Genomic DNA, 24,428 nt, shown 5'->3' on the forward strand with positions numbered 1-24,428 from the left:
TCATGCTAAGCCTAATATGAATCTTTTCGTTTAATATAACATCTTACAAGGTGTATCCGAAGTTGCTTTTCAGAATAAAAGAAAACTTCCACTTTTTTTAGTTTATTGATGAAGTAATTTTCCATGGAAAGATGATGCAATTTCTTTAAAAAAGGTATTACATGTGTTTGTTGCATGACTTCGACCATATAACATAAAGCAGCATGAAAATGATTTGGATTAGTATCCATGGCAACTAATGAATGGGAGAACGGAGGACTATAAATATTTTGAAGTCACGGGTGTTTACTAAAAGGCGGAACAAGTGGCTCTTTTATGTCATTCGATATGGTGTATTGAGAATAACTCGGAATAAGTAAACATCTTAAGAAATTTATCATGTGGGTGCATCTTGAAATCACACAAATTTGTAAGCAAGAAAAAAAAAAAAAACGAGAATTTTTTTGTGAAACGAAGCGTAATATTAAATGAGAATTCATATATTAATAGAAAAACAAGTAGACATAATGGAGGGAGAAGAGACGCTAAAAGAAAATAGAGAGTAATGAAAACATAAATGAAAATGAAGGAATACCCGAGGAATAAATAGGAGAAAATAAAAAACTGAAGATAAAAAAAAGGCAAAATTAAGGAGGGAAAACTGAAAAAAAAAAATAGAAATGCGTGCGGTAAAGAAAACAAATAGAATAAATTAAAATGAAGGCGACGAGTGAAATTAAACCGGTGATGAAGATGGAACAAAATAAAATATAGGGGATAGAAAGAGAGAGAGATGGAGGGGGGGGGGGCAAGATAAAGGACGAGAAGATCAAGAGTTGAATCCTAATTATTACAATTCTAGAACCAAATATCATTTCCAAATGTGTTCAAACAATGACTTTGATAAACAGCCAATGATTAGGCTTACTTTTCATCAAACATACCTTCGTTGTTCCGAAGAATACTTCAAAATGTCCGTTATGAGGAACGCACGCACAATAATCGATTAAAATAGGGGGGGGGGGGGAAATGATCAAGAAAATACCTACTTACAGTAATACATCCTTCACTTTATTAAAACTTGTTTTGTTCTCTTTTCTGACCATTAAATGCCGAACAGTTCTAAGGTCCTACTCCATTCTTGATCTTCTCTAGACTTAAATTATGCAAGGCAGAAAATCGCTATGTGTGTATGTGTGTGCGTGCGCTCGGGCTGTAGTCTTTTTGAAGAATACAATAGTAGTGCACGTATCTCATGATAAGAAAGACGAATATTAACAGAAGACGACCCCGTGTGTGTGTGTGTGTGTGTGTGTAGCTCTGTTATTATTGATTTCCACCAGAATAGAATGTTTTGTGACCTGACCCAGATATTTTCTTTGCCACCACACCATCAGTAGCTACACTCGCTGCTTTATTAAATGGCACCTGTTAGTTCTTTATTGGCCCATGACCAGTTTCAGTTCTTATCAGATGGGCAGAGATCATGAAACCATGCGGTATCGCCTCTGGCTCCTGTATGAGATCATGTGATAAAAACGGATTCTTCTTTTACAAAATTAATAGGGTGTCTATTCTCCTTCCATTCTAGATCTTTATAACTCCTTTAGGAATACAAAAAAAAAAAAAAAAGCGGGTATCAACTTCTTGTTTGAACCGAACCATTCTTAAACTGAATTGCCTTTATCCGGGTACTCGACTAGAATGTGAATATCGCAATATATTCGCAAAGAATAGTCAACTATCAGTTGGGTCTGCGATTCTTAAGTTCATCTTAAAGTAGGTTTTCTCAATGATTTGCCATTCGAATAAATAGAAAGCAATACTCGTTAGGAAATATTCATTAACGATACACGAATTAATTCCCCACAGATTATTATAGAAAAAAAGGTTTCGCGATCTTATCCTTACTGAATTATTCAGTTTACAACCTTTAAAAGCATTCGCAGAGATCAGATAACAGTTAGAATTGTTAAACAGATGTTTCCACAAACAATACCAGTATAGCAAATGTTTAATCAAACCAAATAGGATTGTTAATTAGTTCGTTCTCTTTGGAATTCTTTAAAAAAAAAAAATAGAAAAAAAAATTCAAAAGGAACTCACCAGAATTCTTTGCATTACTCATTTTTTTTTACTAGAAAAAAATAAATAAATAAAGAGGGACGAGAAAGAGGGGAGGTTGTTTAACTCTTAAAAGATCAACGTTTTTAGTGGAATTAATAAAAGCGTGGTGGAAAAAAAATATTTTAGAAAATTATAAAGATCCGGGAACTTTCATTTCTCTTTGCCTTGATGGCGCCACAACATTGTCTGCACCATTCATTACGATCGATAGATTTTCTCAGCTTAGCGGTCATTTTCTTCTTGGGACGAGAAGAAAATTGGCAACACACACACACACACACACACACACACACACACACACACACACACACACACATACACACACGAGATTCTTCCGAAATTTGAAGAAATCGAATGTAAGACTACCTTATCCTGCCTACTTTCTTCAATACTTGTTTTCATTGTTTGCTGAACTATCTAAAGAGATACACAGATGGAGACGTACTTAGATTTGTAGAAAGAGAAACCTCAGGAATGTTTTTTTTTTTTTTTCATCCGGAAATACAGTCATTTATTGAATAACCAACCAACATCCGATTGAATTACATAATTTTTTTTTTCCATCTCGACCTAGTTGGCTTTTATTTCTTTACCTACGATTGATTCCGTAAGACCTGCAATTCTTGGAAAATCAAAGAACTTTGTTACAGAAAAGATTCTCTTCTTCTGTTGATTCTGTTCGATTCTTTCCCGTCTACTGTTTCATGCCTTTGTAATTTATCCTTAAATTGTTTAATTATTTCAAAGGAAATGAATTTTCCGTAGATTATTTTATACGTGGAAAGAAAGCAGCATGATGATTTAAAAAAAAAAAAAAAGAACTTTTATGTTTGGTTGTGGTACGTTTTAATTACTCCAACGCAGCTAAATCTGCGATGTCTAGTTAACTGGGTGTGTTCCTCCCTGTTTTGCCGATGAAAAAACAGAGTTTCCGGAGGAAACCACCCGACTCTTAAGTGACCCATTAATTCACTTTCATCTGAAATTTATGTTTGGATTAATCAAGATGTGATCAGTATTAAGGGTCATTAATTTATGCTTTAGGTTTCGCTCTTTGAGTTAATTTAGGGTTGGTAGACACATCAACCATCGGGATGCTCGAAATGTCCTCAGAAACTGATCCCTGATAAAGGAAACACATTTTTGCCCTTTTTCAACTTTAAGGAATACGACACTATCCTTATGCCTGCAGGTATCCTTTGAAAAACATACTTGAAATACCTTTGAAAAATTGATATTTCAAATATCTTTGTTGGTATTGGACTGTGTTCTTAAAAATCAGAACTTGAGTTTTAAAGTATTCTTGAAGAGCGCATTTTGAAGCACATTTAAGCAGCGAAAAGAAATTTTCTAATAAAAGTAAAAAAAAATTAGGTTTAGAAACTGAAAGAAATGCGCTTCAAATGAAACCTTTAACTTATAAAATGATAAATACAATAGAATAGCGAATAGAATTAGAACAAAGAACACTGAAAAACTTATTAGTTTTCTCACTTTTCTAACGATAATGAGAGATTTACGTTCAACAAAGGAGACATGCAGTGAATTTGGACAATGAATTTCGATTGCAAATAAAAAAACTATTTCGGCTAACAAAACTACTACGCAAGTTATTTTAATTTAGTTCAAATCCGTCACTGTAACATCAAGTGTTCCAATAATCCAGTGGACATCTGAGACGGGATAACTTGAAACTCGGTTCAAAATCCCTTGGAGATTTCGTGTCAAGTGAAATTAACGTTTTTAATAAACGATGACAAAACGCCGAAGTTCTTAAAGGAAAATGCATCGTGAAGATGTAATCAGTCGAAAAGTGAAAGTCCACCTTTTCAAGTGCATCTTATTCGCCTCTTTTATTGGACAGCATTTCGTCGTCTTTCGCCATCGTGCGAAATCGCTTCAAGGGTCATAGACGTTGAACAAATGCGTGATTCACGACAACGGATGGTCGCCTCTTCCCCAATGACATGGACAAATACTCTTTTATTAAGAAGAACGCCCAGCGGTTAATATCGCTCAATATTCCTCGTCTCCCTCCCTGCTGCGGTCCACTGCGGTCTCTCTCTCCCTATATATATATATATATATATATAACATTTCGCTTTCCAACAGATATGACTCATAAAGGCACAAACAAACTACTTCGGATTTGTCCATACACGAGTATCTGTCACTCAACGATGGACACTGGGTTTCTTCTCCTCCCCCCCCCCCACTCTTTTCTAACGTCAGAGTTGTCTCCCACAGAATAACTTTTTTTCACAGCTTTTCTAATTCGTAGTATGCAGTCTTGACTTTCATCTTTGACGCATCAAAACAACTTGGAGGAAAGTCGGTAGTCCTGCCACTTCGTCAGCGATCAATATTGGCTCCTCTTAGGGCTTCCATTTTATGTAATATTATATTCGTATTGTGCTAGGAGTTTGTTGTTGACAGTACTTGCTGTAGGCGTCAAACGAAGACTTTTTTTTTTTTTTGGAAAGTCTCCTTGAAAATAGAAAGTCTTGTTGATATGTAAGAAGTGATAGATAACTCATGATTCAGTGCATTAACATGCAAAGAGTTGAAGGAATGCGAGAACGAAAGGAAAAATAAATTTCCATTACATTAATGCTTTTTTTTCTATTACTTTCGCTCCATATGTGTACTTGTATTAGTTTATATACATGGTGGATATACAGCAACTATTTCTGTGAATGTATCATTAGATGATGGGAATTGCATGCATTTAATTATAATTTAAATCCGTGCATTCCAAGAATTACACATACGAGAGATCGTGTAACTAATATATTAAAAAGTAAATAAATATACAGAAAATCAATCGAGAAAAATGTGTTTTAATATTAAGCTATTTAAATAAATAACATTTTTCTGTATCGCAATTTAATGCGGAGACAAATTCAAAGTTTGGTTAGAATGTAGAAATCAGGATCGACGCTAAGACTTCTGGCGCCAGTGGACGGGAAAAAAATAGTTCAGCTCCTTTCTCAACATTAAAATCAACATCTTATTAAATATTTTTTTTAAAAAAATCGGAAGTTTTTAGATTGTTTTCCGTAAATCAGCAGTTGTTAAAATTATTATTATTTTCTAATTTGACTTCGTTTAATTAAAATCTTCGAATATCATCTTTTTAATTTAGTGTCTGGAACGAATTCCTGACTTGCTCATCCATAGTCAGTCTTAGGAGTCTGAAATATATCATTTTATACATCATTCTGTATTACTGCATATAATATTTGGTAAATTTATCATATTATCTATTATATATATATATATACACACACAGATATCAATATAAAAAAAAACTAAACTTTTAAAATAAAACAAATTAAAATAAGTATTATAATTTTTATTTAATTTTATATAAAATATAAAAATAAAATATATTAAAAGGATTATTATGATATATTAATAAATCATTTTAAAATATTATACTACTAATAGTAACACCGAAAATAATTTTAGATAATGTTTAGTGAAATAATGACATGAATACAACTCGCTTTTGACGGTTTGATGATATATATTGAACTATAGCCTTGTAGGGTAATGGATGGCAATATTATAGCCAATGAAGTTCTAACTGATGCTCGGCTATTGCTGTTACCCTCCTGCCGTGATCAGAGCTTTAATACCTCAATAACACCTTATCCTTACACTGTCCTCTACAGATAACGGGGAAGATGAAAAGCACTCTTGCTTCTGCCCCTTTAAGTCAGTCCTTATAAGGACTCACTTTTAAAATGAAGAAAATATTTTCTATTTAAAAGCTTTTTTTCATGTATTGCATCATATTGCAAACGTAAGGAATATATTTAACTTTACTGATAATCATTTTGCGATTGTAAAGTATTTTTTACAATACCTATAATTTTAAACACATGCTCGATAAGTGATAGGTACTTTAATCTTAACTTAAAAAGTTTTCATCTTAAGTATTACTATTATTTTATTTAATTTACATATTACCAGTAATATGTAAATTAAATGCCAAACAAAATGGTAATAACAGTACACTTCGTCAGTTTGATTACATTTAGTAAGATATCAAGCAATTCATGACCCTTCCGCCAAATATGATTGTGATAGTTCCACTACAATAATAATAGCCATTCTCAACGTCCAAGTCCACAGTATTAGTATCCTACTGATTTTCAAACTTAATATATAGGAACTGCTATAATTATATTATTTTTTAAAACTTTGTAAACATTGCTAGATTTCTTTATGAGCTATTTTTAAAAGGTCAAATAAATTAATGAAGTTTGCAGTATCCTTTGGTATTCAACGAAATGCATTTTATATATTCAAATGTATAATGGAGAAATGTACGCGAATAAAGACGAAAATATTGTGATATTAAAAGAAATCAATAATAATTGATTTCTTTTAATAACACACCATTTTAAAAAAATCATAATTATGGTACTTTATCTGATTATGCTTAATGAGTGGATTCAACTAGATAATAAATACGTTCAAAATAATTTATTACAAAAGAATAAAATGATCTCTACAAATGCGCTAGTTTAAAATGAATTCAAATCTGCATTGTAAGTTGGGTGATTTTATGAGATCGAATACATACACAAAAAGTAAGTTATCGGAACTCTATTTGCTTTTACCGATGTGTACTTCACACAAAAGCGAACCAAACCTCTAAGTGTCAAAAACAAAGGCGTTTAAGAAAATGAGATGCGAAGCGGGCTCTGCTCTGAAAACTTGGTTCGATCGATCAACAGATTCACCGCGAAACCTCATTCAACTATTACTGGCGGCCATTTAAGAAAAACAGATGACGCACAAAGGCATTAAAAAGGATGGGATTATTCAGCCCATCCCCCACCATTACTATCATTTTGTATGCATCTGCAGGAATATACTTTTAGGCAACATTAGAGAGAGAGAGATTAAAAAAAATACATATATTGCCACGGCCCATCGCTTAAATCTTCCTTTACGACCTCAATATCCATGCGATATCATATAGATAGAATAACAATGCATAGCGTGTGCGTAAAGCTACTGGTAGCATGGATTTTGCATTTTACCAAAGGACTTCGTATTGCCTAGGTGGCGCATAATATTTGCTTGAAGGCCAGTAATGCCTTCTGCCTATATACCACTGCAAATATTTAATATGCTCATTAGAAAAACTTATTTTTGACAGTTTCCGGAGTTTGTTTACATATCGGCACGTGACTAACAAAGAGGCATGTTTTGTTCGTTGAACATTCTCTGGGTAGGAGGCTGCTTTATTTTTGTACCTCCTGAGAAGGGAAAGCAAAATAACTCTTCGGTCTGAGTGGTTTTTTTATTTAAAAAAAAAAAAAAAAAAGAAATACAACCAAGTTTGCATACCCATAACGATAGTTCTTTGACAACGAAATGGCGTTTCTAAAAATAGAATGTAGAGTAATGGAACGCTGCTTTTTCTCTCTCCCCCAGGCTTCTAAGAAACTACGAAATTCTACAAATAACGGCATATTTTCTGTATCGATGCTTTCCGGTCCAAAACAGACTCTCAAACAAATTAAAAATATAGGGTGTTGTTACAATAATAACTCATTAATAATTTTATATATAAATATATTTAATATTTAACAGATATATGATTAAATATGCATAGACATAGTTTAAAATAAGTATAAATAAATATAAATAACTATAACTATATATGTTTATTTTAAAAGAAATATGAATAAATGTGCATAAACATAGCTTGAATGCTTAGAACTTCTTTGGGAGATGGACCTAATCCTCCTTTTCATCTGATTTTAGCTTGTGTATGAGAGGATCACCTTGTGGGTATAAACTACCCGCTCATTGTGAGCATAGCTGAATGCTCTTAAAAAATGCGAATTCATTTACTATACTTATTAGAGAAAAAGATTGGTGTAAAAATATTCACATTTAAATAAATAAATAAAGTTAATATACGCATATAAGTAAAGAAATTTAAACAAATTAAAAGAAAAAAAAAAATATATATATAATAAAGGATTTAAATAAATATACAAAATTATACAATTTACTATACAAATATACATAGTTTAAAATGGTTCTTATTTCCTTTAATTATTAGCGAGAGTAGTACTAAAATATCAAAATGAAACATATATCTGTAATAAATTGTGAATATACATGAAAATTAACAAACAACTGTTAGAGGGGGGGGACGAAAAACGTTTTCAGTTAAGAAAAAATAAGCCTTTAGCTTACAAATGTTTTATATTTTTAATTTGCATCGCTTCCACGAAAGGTTACGAAAACTGTAGTAGCTTAATATTGTGGGTGTGTTAAAATTAAAAATTAAAAAAAATCCGGTGGTTTTTTTTTTTCATAGTTGTAGACAACAAACATAGAACTTTTAAGCCACTTCAGCCCTCCAGTGAGCAGAATGGTAGTCTCACACTGGATGATGAAATTCATTTAGCAACTGACGAAAATCACAGGTATCGATACAAGAGTACGATTCGAATTCACGGCCTGTTGGTTCGAGAGCAAAGATTGATTAAACGTGTTTTTATCTTTAATCAGAATTAACGCTACAAAATCTTCATATGATTTTTGTACTGCAACTCTATTCACTGGAGTGTCACACAACTACACACTTTCTACATACTTCTTGGCAGTGCTAGCCTTCTCCAACAATGGCTTTCTCAATTGCGACCCTTTTGTGAATGATTCATGGTGAATCGATTCAGTTTAGCTTCAAGTCTATTATTATTTACACAGACAACCTCGAAAGTCCTTTATTCGTACCAAGCAACGATCGCTCACCCATTTGCAAGATTGTCTTCTAATTCTATTTTTATTGTGGATTTTTTTTTTTTTAAATAAAGACTCATAACTTGTGGAATCGTCATAGCCTTTAGAAATCTGCAGCATATTAAAATGGATTACATGTTTATATGTGTAACTATTACTTAATAAAAAAAAAGAAAAAAGCAATGAGTTTAGCTCTCTTTGCTAATGATGATCACATTTTAAAGACGAAAAAAATTATATTCAAACATATATATTGAATATATAATATTTCTTATGGTATACAAGTATTCACTTGTATTTTGTTTTAAAAAAAAGAGAAAAATTATGGCATTCATAGAGTTTCTTTATATTTCTGACTTCTTTTATTATTTTCCATCAATTACAGCAGATGAATTCTGTGACTATTTCAAAACCTCGTCAACGGTAATCTTTGGAATTACAAGTCAAGCGTAATTTTTAACTAAATTTATTCCTGTTAGCAATAAATTGCAAGCTTTTATCTAATGTAATGTATTTCATTACATTAGATAAACACTTAACGAAAGATCATATGGATATTACAGAAAATGTTATTTTTCTAATAGGTACAGAAAGTTTTTAGTTCTTATAGTTCTTATAAGAACTGGGCGATGGACTGAGTCCTTGACTCTTTATCCCGTCATCTGAATGAAGAAAATCTGTGTGGATGGAGTGTTATTGAGCTAAAAAGCTCCAGTCATGACTGAGTAACGGCAATAGCTGAGCCTCAGTTAAAGCTTCATTGACTACAGCATTGCCATTTGTTACCCTGGAAATCCTAAAAAGGACTTTTTCAGATCAGAAAGTTTTTATTTTCATATATATAATTTATGGGAAATATTAATACTCCATTAAATTTTTAAATTGTCTTTTAATAAGTCTAAGAGTTTTTACGAAATTAATATATCTCTTTGAAATCTATAAAATGAAAATAAGAAATTATGACCATAAAAGAAGATTAAAGTTATATTCAAGTTATAAATCTGGGATTGCATGTACTTCTCACTGTAATTTTGTAGGGACAGTTTCGTAGCGCTATTGTTTTAATATTTTAATTTAAATTCATTTTTTACTTTAATTTTTGTAATTTCCTTCTAGGTTGAATATTTTAGTTTCGTTTTAAATTTGATATTTTTAATTTAGTTTTTAAATCAATATTTTAGTTTCGTTTTAAATTTGATATTTTTAATTTAGTTTTTAAATCAATATTTTATTTTAATTTAAACTTAAATATATTAATTTAAATGCTTAATAATTTGCACAACTGCTTTATTAAATGAATATCACTTAATTTTAAAACTTAAAGTACACTCTGTGTACTTTAAGTTTTAAACTTAAAGTACACAGAGTGCCAATGGCGGAATAACCTGATATACCTACTCTAAGAGACTGGACGTATTTTCATGTAACGCTAAGCCTCCAATAAGCAGTATGGTGTTTTCGCACCAAGACATGAAATTCATCTTCCTCCAAAAGTCATTGAAATATCCATTGCCCACGGCGAGATTCGAAACCACAACCTATCGATCAGAGAGTGGAAATACTATAATCCACTCACCTTACCAGATCAGACCAGGAACGTTATATTTTTGATGAAGAAATATGAAAATGAGCTAAAATTATGATTTAAAATAAATAAATAAAAGTGCATTTTGTAAGAGCACTCTGATGATGACGTTATCATTATCACAGCAATTAAAGTATAGAACGGTTTCTGGCTTATACACTCTATGAAGTATTATTTATTGCTTATGTAACCATAATTTTGTAATAATTTATCACTAATAATCCAACTGTAATGATTCAATCGAAATTTACATAGCGAAAAAATTTGGTAATGGTCCAAAATGAACGAATTTCATAAAAATTCGTTCAGCCAAAAGAAATGTCGTTACACGTATGGGCGAGGTGGAGAAACAAAAACAAACGTTAATATTATTTCTGTTTACTGAAATTAAAAAAAAAAAAATCAAGCAAAACAAAAATACTCCGCGAATTAAAAAAAAAATTACCAACAATCCCATAAATATCAAATTTATTAACACAACTGCCATGAAATTTATTAACGTATTTATAATCCTTATAAGGACTGGCTTAAAAGGGCGAAGCAAGAAAGTAAGGTGTTATTGAGCTATTGAAGCTCTGATCATGGCAGGAGGGTGACAGCAATAGCCGAGCCTCAGTTAGAACTTCATTGGCTACAGCATTGCCATCCATTACCCCCAAGGATATTAATCATTAATCACCGACTATGTAAGTAAAGGTGAAATCTCAAAAAATCGGACGATCTCTAGGCCACTCCATAGTGGGCGAAAGACCGTCCATATCTCAGCGTTGGTTCCACTCAGTGACGGGTTCCCCCACCACCGAGCAGAACCGCTCAAATTCCGAAGAAAATAATTCGCCGACAAAGCCCCTCAGCGGGCCGTGCCGGAGAACACTTCCCTGGAGACTCAAATTGCTCCCTTAAGGCAAAAACCTTAAGAGAACGAACTCAAAAACTCTCGAATCTCATCGCCCAAGGGGGATAACAGCAACAGCCGAACCTCAGTTAAACTTCATTGGTACAGCATTGCCATCCATTACCCTCCAAGGGTATTAATCATTAATCACCACATCTTACGGTCGATTCGTCGCCCCTTGCCTTATTAACGCATATATAGTTCTTATAAGAATAGTTCTTATAAGAACTGGGCGATGGACTGAGTCCTTGACTCTTTATCCCGTCATCTGAATGAAGTAAATCTGTTTGGATGGGGTGTTATTGAGCTGAAAAGCTCAAGTCATGGCTGGGTAACGGCAATAGTCGAGCCTCAGTTAAAACTTCATTGGCTACAGCATTGCCATTTGTTACCCGGGAAGTCCTAAAAAGGACTTATAATATCATTGTATATTCCATTTTTCTAACGTATATATCATTAAGAGATGCAATATATGTAAAATATGTTAGTAAGAAATAATTTAGTGTGCTTAGATTTTCAATGTTTTATATTAAAGATCATATAAATATTCAAAAATTCTTAATTTATTACATTACACACCTAAATTCCATAATTTCTTCATAAGAAATCGGATAAGATTTCAAAATTATTTTAACAGCATAAAGAAATAAAAAGAAAATGTGCCTTGTGCTCACTGACTACACATAGAAATGGACATTAAATGTATTCACGCAACATGATTGATATACATAAATATTTGAAAAATAAATCTAATTGTTGGTTACTTAAACTGTCGTTAATTTGCCTTTTATAGAATCAAATGGGAATATTGAATTTGAAGCTTCCAAAAGCTTCAAATTCAATAATGCCTAATTAGTTAGTCTCTGTAGTAGCTAAAAACGACATTAAGGCATCTGACAAATTAATATATCAGTAACTGCACTCTTTATGGTGAATAGAACTCTAAATATCGAATTTTCGTAATATGTGTTCTTTGACCCAATTAAAGGGAACTTGCTTCGTTAGTAGCTAACGTAATCAATACAGCACTAAGTTCACGGAAAATTGCAACTATTGAATGCTGTAGTACGCTGGTTTTCTGGTAGTGCTTCTGCCACTTAATTCACTCTTTAAGAATGGAAGTTACAATGTGGTTCCCGTTTGAGTATCATTACTGAGCTCTGACTATATCGGATGAAGGCTGTGATAAATTGATTGAAAAGTCACAGAATGAAAAGAAGAAAAAAATGGGGAAAAAATAGGACAGACGTTAAAATTCGGTTTATAACTTCGAAAGTAGAACACGTCAAAAATAGTACCGATTGTTCAGCGAGTTACAATGAAAAGATAGTAACGCCTGTTGCCTAGGATACATATAATCACGTGTACTAACAACCAAGCGATCTATTTCAGATACAATGGGGAATTTTAATACAATAATATGCAGCTATTCACAACAGAAGAACTTGATAAGTTTAAAAAAAATCTCCTCAACTGTATAATATTACTAGATGCATTTTTCTTGGCACCTTTAAGCGCTGTTGCTTCACTCCCTATTTCTGTACCCCCCGGTCACACACACACACACACACACACACACACACACACACACACACACACACACACACACACACACACACACACACACACACACACACTAACCATCGAACGTACTCCATCAACAGGCCCTGTTACGTTTCTGGTTTAATGGAGTATACCAACCAGATTTCAGCATCTGCTCGTATGACACAGATATTCACATCTACGCATCTGCTTCTACAAGGGTTTGGCACTGTTCCCAAAGAGGCGGTTAATTATCTGTGGAAGGCCAGGTGGAGATAACAAATGCATGAGACAATTGCATCTTCCATAATAAGAAAAAAAAATATTTACCCTACAAACAAAATAACCAAGGACAAAGAATCTTTTAGAAACGGAAGCTTTCATCTCTCCCACATCCTATTTGGAATTTCATTACCTAAATACTAATCTCGGTACTTTTATTCCTATTGTAAGGGTTCTCCTAAAACTATTTTATTACTAATGATATTAACTCATTCCTCTTGTTCAAATAGATTACGATTTCAGTAACTTGGGAAATAAAAATAACAATATCCAGTGGCTAATCTGATACATTTTAGAACAAAGATCACTGTAATGTTTAATGCAATGTCTTCACTTTGTTTATAGATAAAAAGTATACTATTATCTAAATATATTCATTATCAATAATTCAATAAAGTAGAAGAATATATTTAGATTCAGCTACTGATTTATCTTGTTTCTGAGAAGAACTACAACAGTTTTGCTTTAACTTAGTATTATTTTGAATTCCTAAATAGAGCGATACTAGTCTGAGTGAGAACTGTACATTGTCTAGATCTAGAAAATCTGGGTTTATGTAACTTTTCTTTAGACATAATGCTAAGGCATGCTTGCAAAGTTAATTCCAGATAATTCTTTGAATCAATTAAGGCTAACTTATAAATCTCCAAAAATCAAAATAGGAGATAATCATTGCAAAGAGACTTTATATGCAGGAAGCCTATATATATATAGGCTTCCTATATATACATTCTTTTCTTTACTACTCATCCTTTCTACTTCCTTTCTTTAAAACAATTTTCCTAAAATATGTGAAGAATAATACAATCTACAACTTCTAGGTTTTAAGTTCAACATTAATAAATTCTTTCTTTCCAACTTCCAACCCATTCAGATACTTCGTGTTCACAAACAGCTTTTCATTTTGAGGATTACCATAAAAATAGACGGTTGATAAGAAGGAAGGAAGGAGGAAAAAAAAGCCGGAAGAAATAGTAATAAGAGAGTGAAAGAAAGAGAAAATAGAGTATTGAATATTAATGATAAAATAGAGGACACGGGGTAGGGAGAAGCAAACTGATAAAGAGTGGAACAAATATAAGAGCAAGACGCAGAAGTAGAGTCGTCGCCCCCCCCCCAGACGGATAAAAAGCAATATTACACACTCATTGCATAACTATAACACAGACTAGCCCAGCTGAAAGCTGTCTAGAATAGAGTTATTTTATTATCATTATTCATTATATATTTTTTATTTTTTGAGACTTACAATTAACTATTCGGGCTGATGAGAAAAAGTGTCACGCTATTTTGCCCTCATGGGTTTTCCACTTTGCATCGGAAGCACAAATGAAAAAAAAAAGAAGCTTAGTATCCCGTCGATGAGGAAAAAAAAAAGAGGGGAAAAAAACAGGTCGCATCAAGTAGCCACTAATTTAGCAACGGAATATGTAAGATTTTCCACTAGGGGGCACGGAATAGCAAACGATGTGAGCGCCACTTTACAGACTGGTCTTTAGAGCCGTAGGCTCATCTACTGCCCAGGAAGGTACTCCTGGGGAATTCTTTGAAACCTGCTTGTGTCCGTCTATGTATCTGTGTAATTTACAAATCAGCATTAATACGTTTGTTAGTAGCGACAAATAACAAGAACCAGCATCCGGTGAAGATCATTGGATAGCATGCACAGCAGTGGAGAAAGAAGATAGTTTGGAATTGCAAAAATCTTCATATAAGAAGAAACGAGAATACAAGGAAGCGATGCTTAAAAAAAAAAAAACAGTAACGAGGTTGCATTTTGACAGAACAGAGTGATTTATATGGGAAAGACAAATCATTCCCGTTGTCAAAAATAAATACTTGGGAGGGAGGGGGGGAAGAGAAGCTATACTAATCTCTTTGATATAATAATTACCTTATAAACTTCGTTTTTTGGGGGGGAGGGTTAACACGTTATCAGATCAAAGGCCAACCTCTGCACACACACACACATAGTATTTATTTAATATCTTTTTGTAGCTTTCGTTAAAATAATTTCGATAATAAAATCATAGAAATCTCGCCATCTGTTTCTTCTCATCAAAGATTATTAGAAGACATTAACAATGACCAGGAAGGACTAAACGATTATTCTTTAGTTCTTCTAACAGAGATGCCTAATTATTAAGTGAAGATGTCTGATTATCAAACTGTACGGGTATAATTATAAAATCGAACTCAGTATGTGAGCAACACACAGCCACATGGTAACTCTCCAACAGTAATAAAAAAACAAAACTGCCCATAAACCGAGAAATGTACACTAGTGGTCAAAAAATCATGTGCCATCTCCTATTAAAAAAAGCATGCTTCGACAGGAAATTTAAGTTATTTGAAGTGAAAGGAATCTTTCTATAAGTCCTAAAACGAAACCTGGATACTCTTAATGTGTGACGTAATTAAATATAACGCATCACAAAGGATTAAAGCACTGCCAAGAGAATGTTGGGATAGCTTGATATTTCACCCAACGCTTTTAAATAAGCGAGATCCGTTTTAGCTGTTTACAAAAGCTGAAGGTAATTAACTACATCTGAGCATCGTCTTCGATCACCCCCCCCCACCCCAGCATGAAAGAATAGGGGAGGAGAGGGAGGGGAAGAAGATAGACGGTAGCCACTTGGACAAGCACATGACAAGCAATGGCAAGGAACATCCGATACTCTCATTGTGTTGACAGAGCTATGCAAGAAGAGATAGTAAACACCAATGCCCGCATTCCCTCCCTTGTTGTCAAGAGGAAACCTGTGTCGGCTCTGCCCTTCCAATAGGATGTCGCAGCGGAGACAACCATGGCAGGCGGTGATGAACATAAATAAAATGGGGCTTTATTAAAACAACTTCTTGTTGAAGTTATTTCCTTACTGGCAAGGCGTACGGTAACATTGTGTTTAGCTTCACCTTGAAGTTTCTGCCTCAACCCCCCCCTCCCTTCGCTCTTTCCCCCCCCCCCAGTTATATCAGAGTGATAAATGTTTGCACACAGAACTTATTAAATGTGTTAGCCTTCGTCAGTTCGTTTTAACCGAGTATAGAGAAAGCGGAACAGCAATTTCTAGGGTAAATATACATGACTCTCTCTCTCTCTCTCTCTCTTTCCTCTTTCCTGAGTCTTCTAGAACTAATATGTTATATGGTGTGTTACTTAATAGATGACAAACTTTGTCACGTGCATTATTTAGCTAATATATTTTAATAATAAAACATATTTACATAATTTATAAGCAGTTTAAAGATATTTGAGGGAATTTATTTTCAAACTTGACGTAAAATACTGGAATAAAAAAAAAAATGGGTCGGTGATAAGAAAGAGAGAGAGAGGGAGGGAGAAAACGAATAAAATATGTGCAAGAAAGTATCATTAATTGTGGCCAAAAGGGAGCAGATCTGCATGCATAATAAGGACGATAGCGTCAACATCCCAACACTGATGACTTGATTCGTATGAGCCCGCATTCAATTAAATGGATAGGCAATGATCTGTGTGTGTGTGTGTGTGTGTGTGTGTCATGGTGCTTTAGGGCAATAGTAGAGACCGCCTTGCGCAATGATGGGACGTGCTCTTACCAGAGATAGATAGAGAGGGAGAGAGAGAGAGAGAGAGAGAGAGAGAGAGACGTTCTGGATTGTGAACACATTCCCCATTTCAAAGGTATAATCATCCTTAATCAAAGATAGTAAGATTCGGAAGACATAAAACAGTACCAACCTGATCGGCAAAGAGCAGTGAGCAGTCCAATGAGAGTCCAGAGGACGGTGGAAGTCATTTTGGCCACAAGTCCATCAAAGCACTGGCAATGCGAGATGTACAATGTACGCGCACTTCGCACCATACACACTCTAGCGCGCGCGGGCTAAGTATCCCACTTCTGCTGACAACGGCGAGCACTTCCGGAGAGGGGTGTTGTAGTAGCGGAACAGCAAACAATATTTACTCCCGAACTCGGTCCCCACTATGTCCACTGAGAAGGTACACTCGGAGAGCTGGCGACACTGACAGAGGGAAAAAAAACGTTACTTGATTTTCTCGCAAAGTAGAAGTGGTCTTCCGTCGAAACCAACCGGCAGGCGAGGCGCTAGCCTTCGCTGTGCCGTAGGAGGCCAGTTCATCTGGTGCGTGCCGGTACAGGAAAGCAGAGCCCTCTTGTAGTGTAGACGGGAAACGTTTGCCAACCCTGCTTGCTGGCAGCTGTGTCTGTTACAACGCTGACAGCTGTAGTGTGAAACCTGGTCCGGCTAGCTCTCCCGTTCGCTTTTTTTTCCCCTTCTCTCTCTTTCTCTCTCTATCCTCGTGTCTAAAAGAGTCGTCTCCATAATTTAGGTCCACTCCATAGCACGATGTTCACACATGTCCAAGACATTTAACAAGAGCAGGGATCCTACAATCATTTAAGAAATGAACAGAATGACGTTGAGTTATGTCTAAGATAATCATTACAGCCTATTGGTAAAGGAAGAGATTTCGGGGGGGGGGGGGTTTGAAGTGAATATGTTCCTTTAAATACTTCCAAGAAGGTTTAGTTGTATTATGATGGGCGTTGGAAAGAGAAGCGAAACCATTGCAATCGGAAGATTTCATTTGATTGTAAATTGTTAATGTGTATGTATATTCTATTGGCTTCTTAATCTCACACAAACCAACGATCTTTGGATTTTAAAAAAATGGTAGAAATATTAGAGGCGGCATTATAGAAGGGAAGAGGGAGAAAGAAATAAAAAAAAAAGAAGAAATAGAGAGCGAAAGAATAATGATAGACATAAAAAAGATGCCACAGAAAAAAAAATAAAAAAAGCCAGAAGAAGACAAAATATGAAGACAAACAGACGGAAAAACTCCAACAGGAAATAGCAAATAGAAAGAAAGATAAAGGAAAAAGAAATTAGTGACGGATACAAAAACAAAATTTAAGAAAAGTAAAAAGAGCAAAATAGAATTTACTAATAAAAAAAAGGAGATATCAAATAGTGATCAAAATTGAATTTTAACATCGCAATTAAAAATTTATAAAAAAAATCCTCATAAGTGCCTTAGGATACTTTATTATAAAAAAATACTTAATACTTAATTCGTTTTATAATAATAAACAAAAATTGTTTTTATAAACCCCATTCGTATCAATATACATCGTCTTTCATCCAACCATTGCTCTTGAAAGGAAGAAAGTTCGGGACTGCACACCTACAACTGAGAATTGGCACGGAAAAGGGTGGGGTGATTGGAACATCTGTTTGTGAGTTACGTACCCACTTGGACACTTCTCGACCCACATTGGCTTGTTTCTACAAGTATGAAGCAGTAAATGGGGATGTTTGTATTGGTAACCGTGAATTTAAAGTAATAAAATCCCTGTCAAAGTGTTCTATTACCCCCATAAGGAGCACATCCGGTAATTGCTTATGTTAGGAGAAAGGGTAGGTAGTCAAAGATGCTTCTACCACTTCTTCCCCCCCCCTAATGAGGGTCAACGTGTAAATAATTAGAATAAAATAATTAGAGAATGACGCGTCATATTCCATAATTCAAATATCATTTTTCTCCCTACTCTAGTATTAACTGGTTTTTGCCATTTTCTAAACCCTTCGGCGATCCCTTACCCTAAGGTTATTAACGGTTATCAGGAAATGTCAGCGCTACGCTAACTAACCAGCTTCGAGTGAAAGTGATCGTATGAAAAATTAGCAGGGCATTGTATCGTTTTTATTTCTACCTCATCGCTATTAAGGGTGCCTTCATTGAGACTATTGTTCGATGCAGGTAACTAAACTGTGCATGAAAGACATCCACAAAAAAAAAAAAAAAAAGGTTTCCGTATTCTGACTAGCCAATTGATTGTGATGACGTCATCGAAACTGAGCACATGGTATGGTTGAAGATCAACTGAACTGATACGAGAGCTTGTTTTCCGTTGTCTATAGAAGCCTTCGACTCCTACTTAATTTCTCATGGCTTTTTCCCACGGCATGGGGGATATTGTAACCTGGCACTTATTAATAGAATAGGTTTTAACTGTCTAATAAGTCTTACCTGAGTGGAGCTTTTGTGAAAAATACACACATACATACGCACGCACATATACACAACGTATCTTTTGATCGTGCAGGTAAAATGAAGGTGGTACAATTAGCAAGACACCTGCAGTCTCCAATAGGAAACCAGTTCGTTAGTATGGTTCAAGGGCAATAGGCCCTGTTTCATTCTTGCTTGGTTAGTCTGGATCCAGTACGTCTCGACGCACAAATTTCCTACTTTGTAACAAACACAGTCTTAAGGTGCAGTTTTTCCAAGGTTTTTCTAGAAAGAAGATTATAAAATATGAAATAATAATAAAAAAATAATAGTATTTGACATGCTATGACAAATACTTGGTTTTCCCGGTGTGAAATATTTTAATAAGCTCAATGATAGCTTAATATTATTAAATTCATGTGTGTTGAAAGTTAATTTTAAAGTTAATTTTAGTTAAATTGGCATAAAATCTGTGATCTGCCCCACTTTTCCATCTGTTACTCTAGTCCCCGTTTTGGATAAAATATTCGTTTTGACAAAGAACTATTCTTCATGAGGATAATTAATAAAAATCAATGTAAAATCCATTTTGTGAACAGCTATTAGAGACTCGTTAATGGAAGCGACAAATTAAAAAATGTAAACTTGTATAACACTAAGAGTAAACAAGTATCTTTCCAAAGATTATAATTTCAGGATTTTTCCGCTTTCCTTAAACCTCAAGTAATTATCTTGAAACAGTATTTGTTAACGAGGAGACATAACTTCACGTTAAAGGTAGCAGTGCTCTATGGTTACACAATACTTCAGCTACGCAAGCTTTGTAATCCGCTTAGATTGGTTCTACATTCGAACAACGACCTACCTTAAAGAATCCTCTGACCCCTCTCATCGCTCAAATGATTCTTGCGTGTTGGCTATTGTCCAAATGGTTGTGATGATAAGCTAGATGGCATATCGGAAAGTTCCACTTAGATAATTCAGCGGAATCCGACTTGGTTGGGACCGGGTCAACTGTGGAACTTAGACACGCCGATATGAGTGACATCTGGTGATGGAAAATTAGGGGACAATACATTAACTTTTGATAATGACTGCTTTGATGGAAGCGTGGAAAGAGATTCAAGTTCACAGAAGGCCAACTGCACGGGATACAAGTCTTGTTGTATGTTCTTCGTAGAACTAATGCATGTCAACTATTGGGGTGGGCAGTAAAATACGTATGTAGGCGGAGAAAATGATAGTCTGCAGGCTATAAAATTATGTCTGAATCAGGATTTACAGCTAGTTCTAAGCGAGGTTGTCAAACAATAAACATTGACTCTATTACGATGGCAAGATTTGCGCAAGCGTGGTAAAAATATTGACGTCTTCAGTTTTTCTATTTACATAATTCGTTATTTGCAGTCTAACAGGAAGAACGGAGCGTACTATATTGTTTTCGAAACCAAAATACTTAAAATCACATTCATGGCTAAAATTAGATCAAGAGTTATTAACCGGAAAATAGGATTGATTATTATTGAATCTCAAATCAGATTAAACCTGATTGAAAGAGAAAATTTCATTGTCAATTATATAACAAATCAATTTTCATTCAAAATCATCGCTACTTAAATCTAATTTTGAGTATGAACAACTAATGAAAAATTAATTTGTTATTTGCTAATACACCAAATTGAGTTATTGATGAATCTCACTAAAATTTAGCTCTATACACCATCAACACGTTATGCAAACCCAATTAATAACTTTCCCGTCTGTGTCTTGTAAAATTTAATGCAGATGGCTTTATTCAGACTGAAGCCTAGTAATGGTCAGTGATAATTATAGACCGGACTGTTCCGAATATAATGCTACTTCTCGTTGAAAGCAAATGAATTTATTGGCTATTTTAACCATAACACCGTTAAATCACTACTTAAGCGTTTCTATTGGGAACGTGTGTGCTCAATAATTTATAAGAAAAGGCTAAAGGATCTCGAATATATTTTGAAATATTTTAATAAATATTTTGCTAAATATTTTAAAATTTTATTGTGTTGTTTTTAGATATTAGCTTCAAAAATGAAAAATTTGTTAATGATTACTCAAAAAATTAAAACTTATGTGAATAATACCCTTAAAAATTCGAAACTTTTGAATATTTGTCTGAAAAACTGATACCTGTTGAAAAGCGAACTGAGAAAAATAGAACTTCCTGAATTTTACTTTGAAAAAATCAAAGCTTTTTATAATATGAAGAAAGTTTATAGTTTTAACATTAGAAAAGCCAAAACATTTGAGAAAAACCAAAACTGTTAAAAACCTTTTAAATATTAGCCTGAAAAAGACAACTTTTGACATATTTGCCTGAAAAAGACAGTTTTAAACATTATACAGAAAAGAGCTTTTTAAACAGTATACTGTTTAAAAAGCTCTTTAAAAAAAAGCTCTTTTAAATACTGTTTAAAAAAAGCTCTTTTAAATACTGTTTAAAAGCTTTTTTAAACAGTATACTGTTTAAAAAAACAGTTTTAATTTGTTACCCTGAAAAAGTTTTAAAACACTGGCCTAAAATAAGTAACATCTTTTTTTTAAAAAAATCAGAAAGTTGTTTATCACTCATTAGCCAGAGAAAAAAGTTAAAATTTTCGAATACTTCGAAATATTTTATATGTAATTCAAAATTTTAACTTTTTTTAATATTAATCGAATGACGTATAAGTTATAAAACTTCAAGCATCGTGAAGTATGTATAAAATAATTTTATAAATATTTGACAAAAAAAAAAAGCATGAACTTAAAAAAAAAAAAAAACTCAGTGTGAAGAGACATTGAGAAGATCGAGCGACGAGAGTTTTGGGATTATTTCTCTCACAATGGCAAAGTGTGATTGATGTAAGTTGAGAATAAAATCTAGTGATGAAACGTGAGAACAGATCTAATAAAATGTGTTTTTTTTTTTTTCCCCTTCTTCATTTCTTCGCGAAAATGAAAATCCTCGGGAGTAAAGTAAATAATAATAGAGTGAAGTGAATAAACCTGCAACGAACCTTAATTCAGTCGACTTCAAATGAAATCCATATCTTTGCACTGACAGAAAGAAAAAGAAACAAATTTGAATAAATTTACCTTTGCTTTTATGTCTTGCCCTAAATAAGAAGTGAATGAAGTATTCATTTTTGTCTGAAATATTAATTATCTGAATAAATTACTCTTATATTTATTGTGAGGAAAATTAAAAAATAATAATCTTCAGAGATACATTAAAGCATCTTCGTTTTAATAAATTATTAATCTGCTTTTGCTTTGAGAGTGAATTTAAACCTTACAAAACATGGAAAAGAAGTTCGAGTACAGTTTCAGTTACAAGTGAATATAAACAATCATTTTGCATAAATTTCAAGTCCCATTACTTTTTTTTCTATAACGATAATTATGTAGTGAAGTCCATTATTACGACGTTTGGTTTCAATGTTGCTAGTAATCTTTAAATGCTGGTTGCTGTTCGTGGTTGATATTATTTAGCAACCTACAGTGTTCCTCTTAATAACAGTAAAACTTTTTTATTCATTGTGTTCAGGTAATTTACAAATTACCATTCACAAATATATTCATAAAAATTCATAAAAAATAAGTCGAAAAAAATTAAAATGTTCATAAGAATAAGAATAGCGCACATCTTTTGATTAGCATTCCTTTGAACTATAAAAAGAACGAATATATATATATATATTTAATGTTTTCTAATTTTAAAATACAAATAAAAAATATCACCAGACAAATATTATCGTCGATATTATAACATGGTTTTCATTTCAATTATTTTTGGAATGAACGTATAAATGTAATCAAAAATGAAAAAGAAAATTAGCAAAAAAAAAAAAAAAAATTATTTTGCTAATTCTAAATGTTCTTCCATTACATCTATTAAAAATAAGAATAAGTTAGACAATGATTCTTTTAAATAGACATTTTTTTCCGCATTTTTGATTTCTTCTTTATTCTTCTTAATTTTTACATTTAAATTTTGTTTCTATTTTATTTTAAATTGCATTCATTTTTTGATTCCTTATATATTCTATTTCAGAGCATATCAAACATGTTGAACATGATGAATACTAAAGTCCTTCCAATAGTTCATCTTCAGCAAGCTATAGAGCATTGGATGAATGAAATATTTCTCCAAAAGTGCGCCTTTTGGGTAAAAATTACGTCTTTTACCTAAAGACGAATGAACAGGAATTAAAAAGAATTGGCGATGAAGTAATATATGTGCTCTGAAACCTTAATCACTCATGTTTTCCCCATATTTACAAAGAAGAGGATTTTTAAAATGAAGAATTTTAGAGGAGAAAACACTCAAAACATGGAAACAGTATTGGATGATAGAACGTAGTTGTGGGATTTGTAGAAAGTAAATACTTAATCAGGAATAAAACTCAGGACAGACAAAGATTGATGATTGAAGAGATATGAACCGTGATGTTAAAATTCATGCATATCTCATACGCTGAATGGTGGAAAGGAAATTGGTACCAACTGAAAAAAAAGAAGGAAAAAAAAAACAGAATAGAAAAAAAGTATGCCTTATGATTAAACGTATTCATGTCTAGCCAAACAACAAAATCAAAGGTCCTGGAAAGCAAAAGCAACTGCCGCAGTAAGTAGAATTCTAGAATGTAACTGTTCAAGTGTTTAATCTCTTTGTTAAAGGCAGAAACATTAATTCAGCCTGATTGGCTGAGTGGTTAGCGTATCCGCTCTCAAAATCCAAAGACTGCGGTTTCGTATCCCGCCTACGGTAGGGATGTTTGTGATTGTCTCTCACTTTCATTCATACTTCTCCCATGGTGACCTACTCCGTATTGGAGAAGTACACCTAACCCTCCGGCAAAGAGAGAGGCCTTCACCCGGCAGTGTGGAAGATACAGACTGAATATGATCATCATACAAAACGAAGTTCATAATAGAGACGTCCCACAGGTGGATCTAGACTTTATTTTTGGAAAGGAGACGATTAACAAAACAAAAATCAGGAGAGGAATGAGATAGGAAGGACTATTTATTATTATTTTATATATAAAATAGAAAAAAAAAAAAGCATCATCCTTCCTTCATGTTTTACGCTTATGCGTAGGCCATGCAGGTTTCGAAACCAGATCCGAATAGGGTGGTTAATCCTTATTCCCATAGTATCCTATGTCTGTAAATTACGTGTGATCTTTCTGGCC

General features: G+C 33.4%; 1 protein-coding gene across 1 annotated transcript in view; it reads right to left on the reverse strand.

Moving 5' to 3' along the window:
- The window catches only part of sns (nephrin adhesion molecule sticks and stones), a 254,295-nt gene extending 237,067 nt beyond the window's left edge, over nucleotides 1-17,228 (reverse strand). Inside the window, exon 1 of the mRNA XM_090412430.1 lies at nucleotides 16,915-17,228. Within this exon, the coding sequence (XP_090268556.1) occupies nucleotides 16,915-17,038 (124 nt within the window). The 5' untranslated portion in view covers nucleotides 17,039-17,228. The remainder of the gene's footprint in view (nucleotides 1-16,914) is intronic.
- Between the last annotated feature and the right edge of the window lie 7,200 nt (nucleotides 17,229-24,428).

Source organism: Typopeltis vanoorti, chromosome 2, assembly GCF_054136105.1.
Source record: "Typopeltis vanoorti isolate ZY-2024b chromosome 2, IOZ_Tvanoo_1.0, whole genome shotgun sequence".
Taxonomy (NCBI): domain Eukaryota; kingdom Metazoa; phylum Arthropoda; class Arachnida; order Uropygi; family Thelyphonidae; genus Typopeltis; species Typopeltis vanoorti.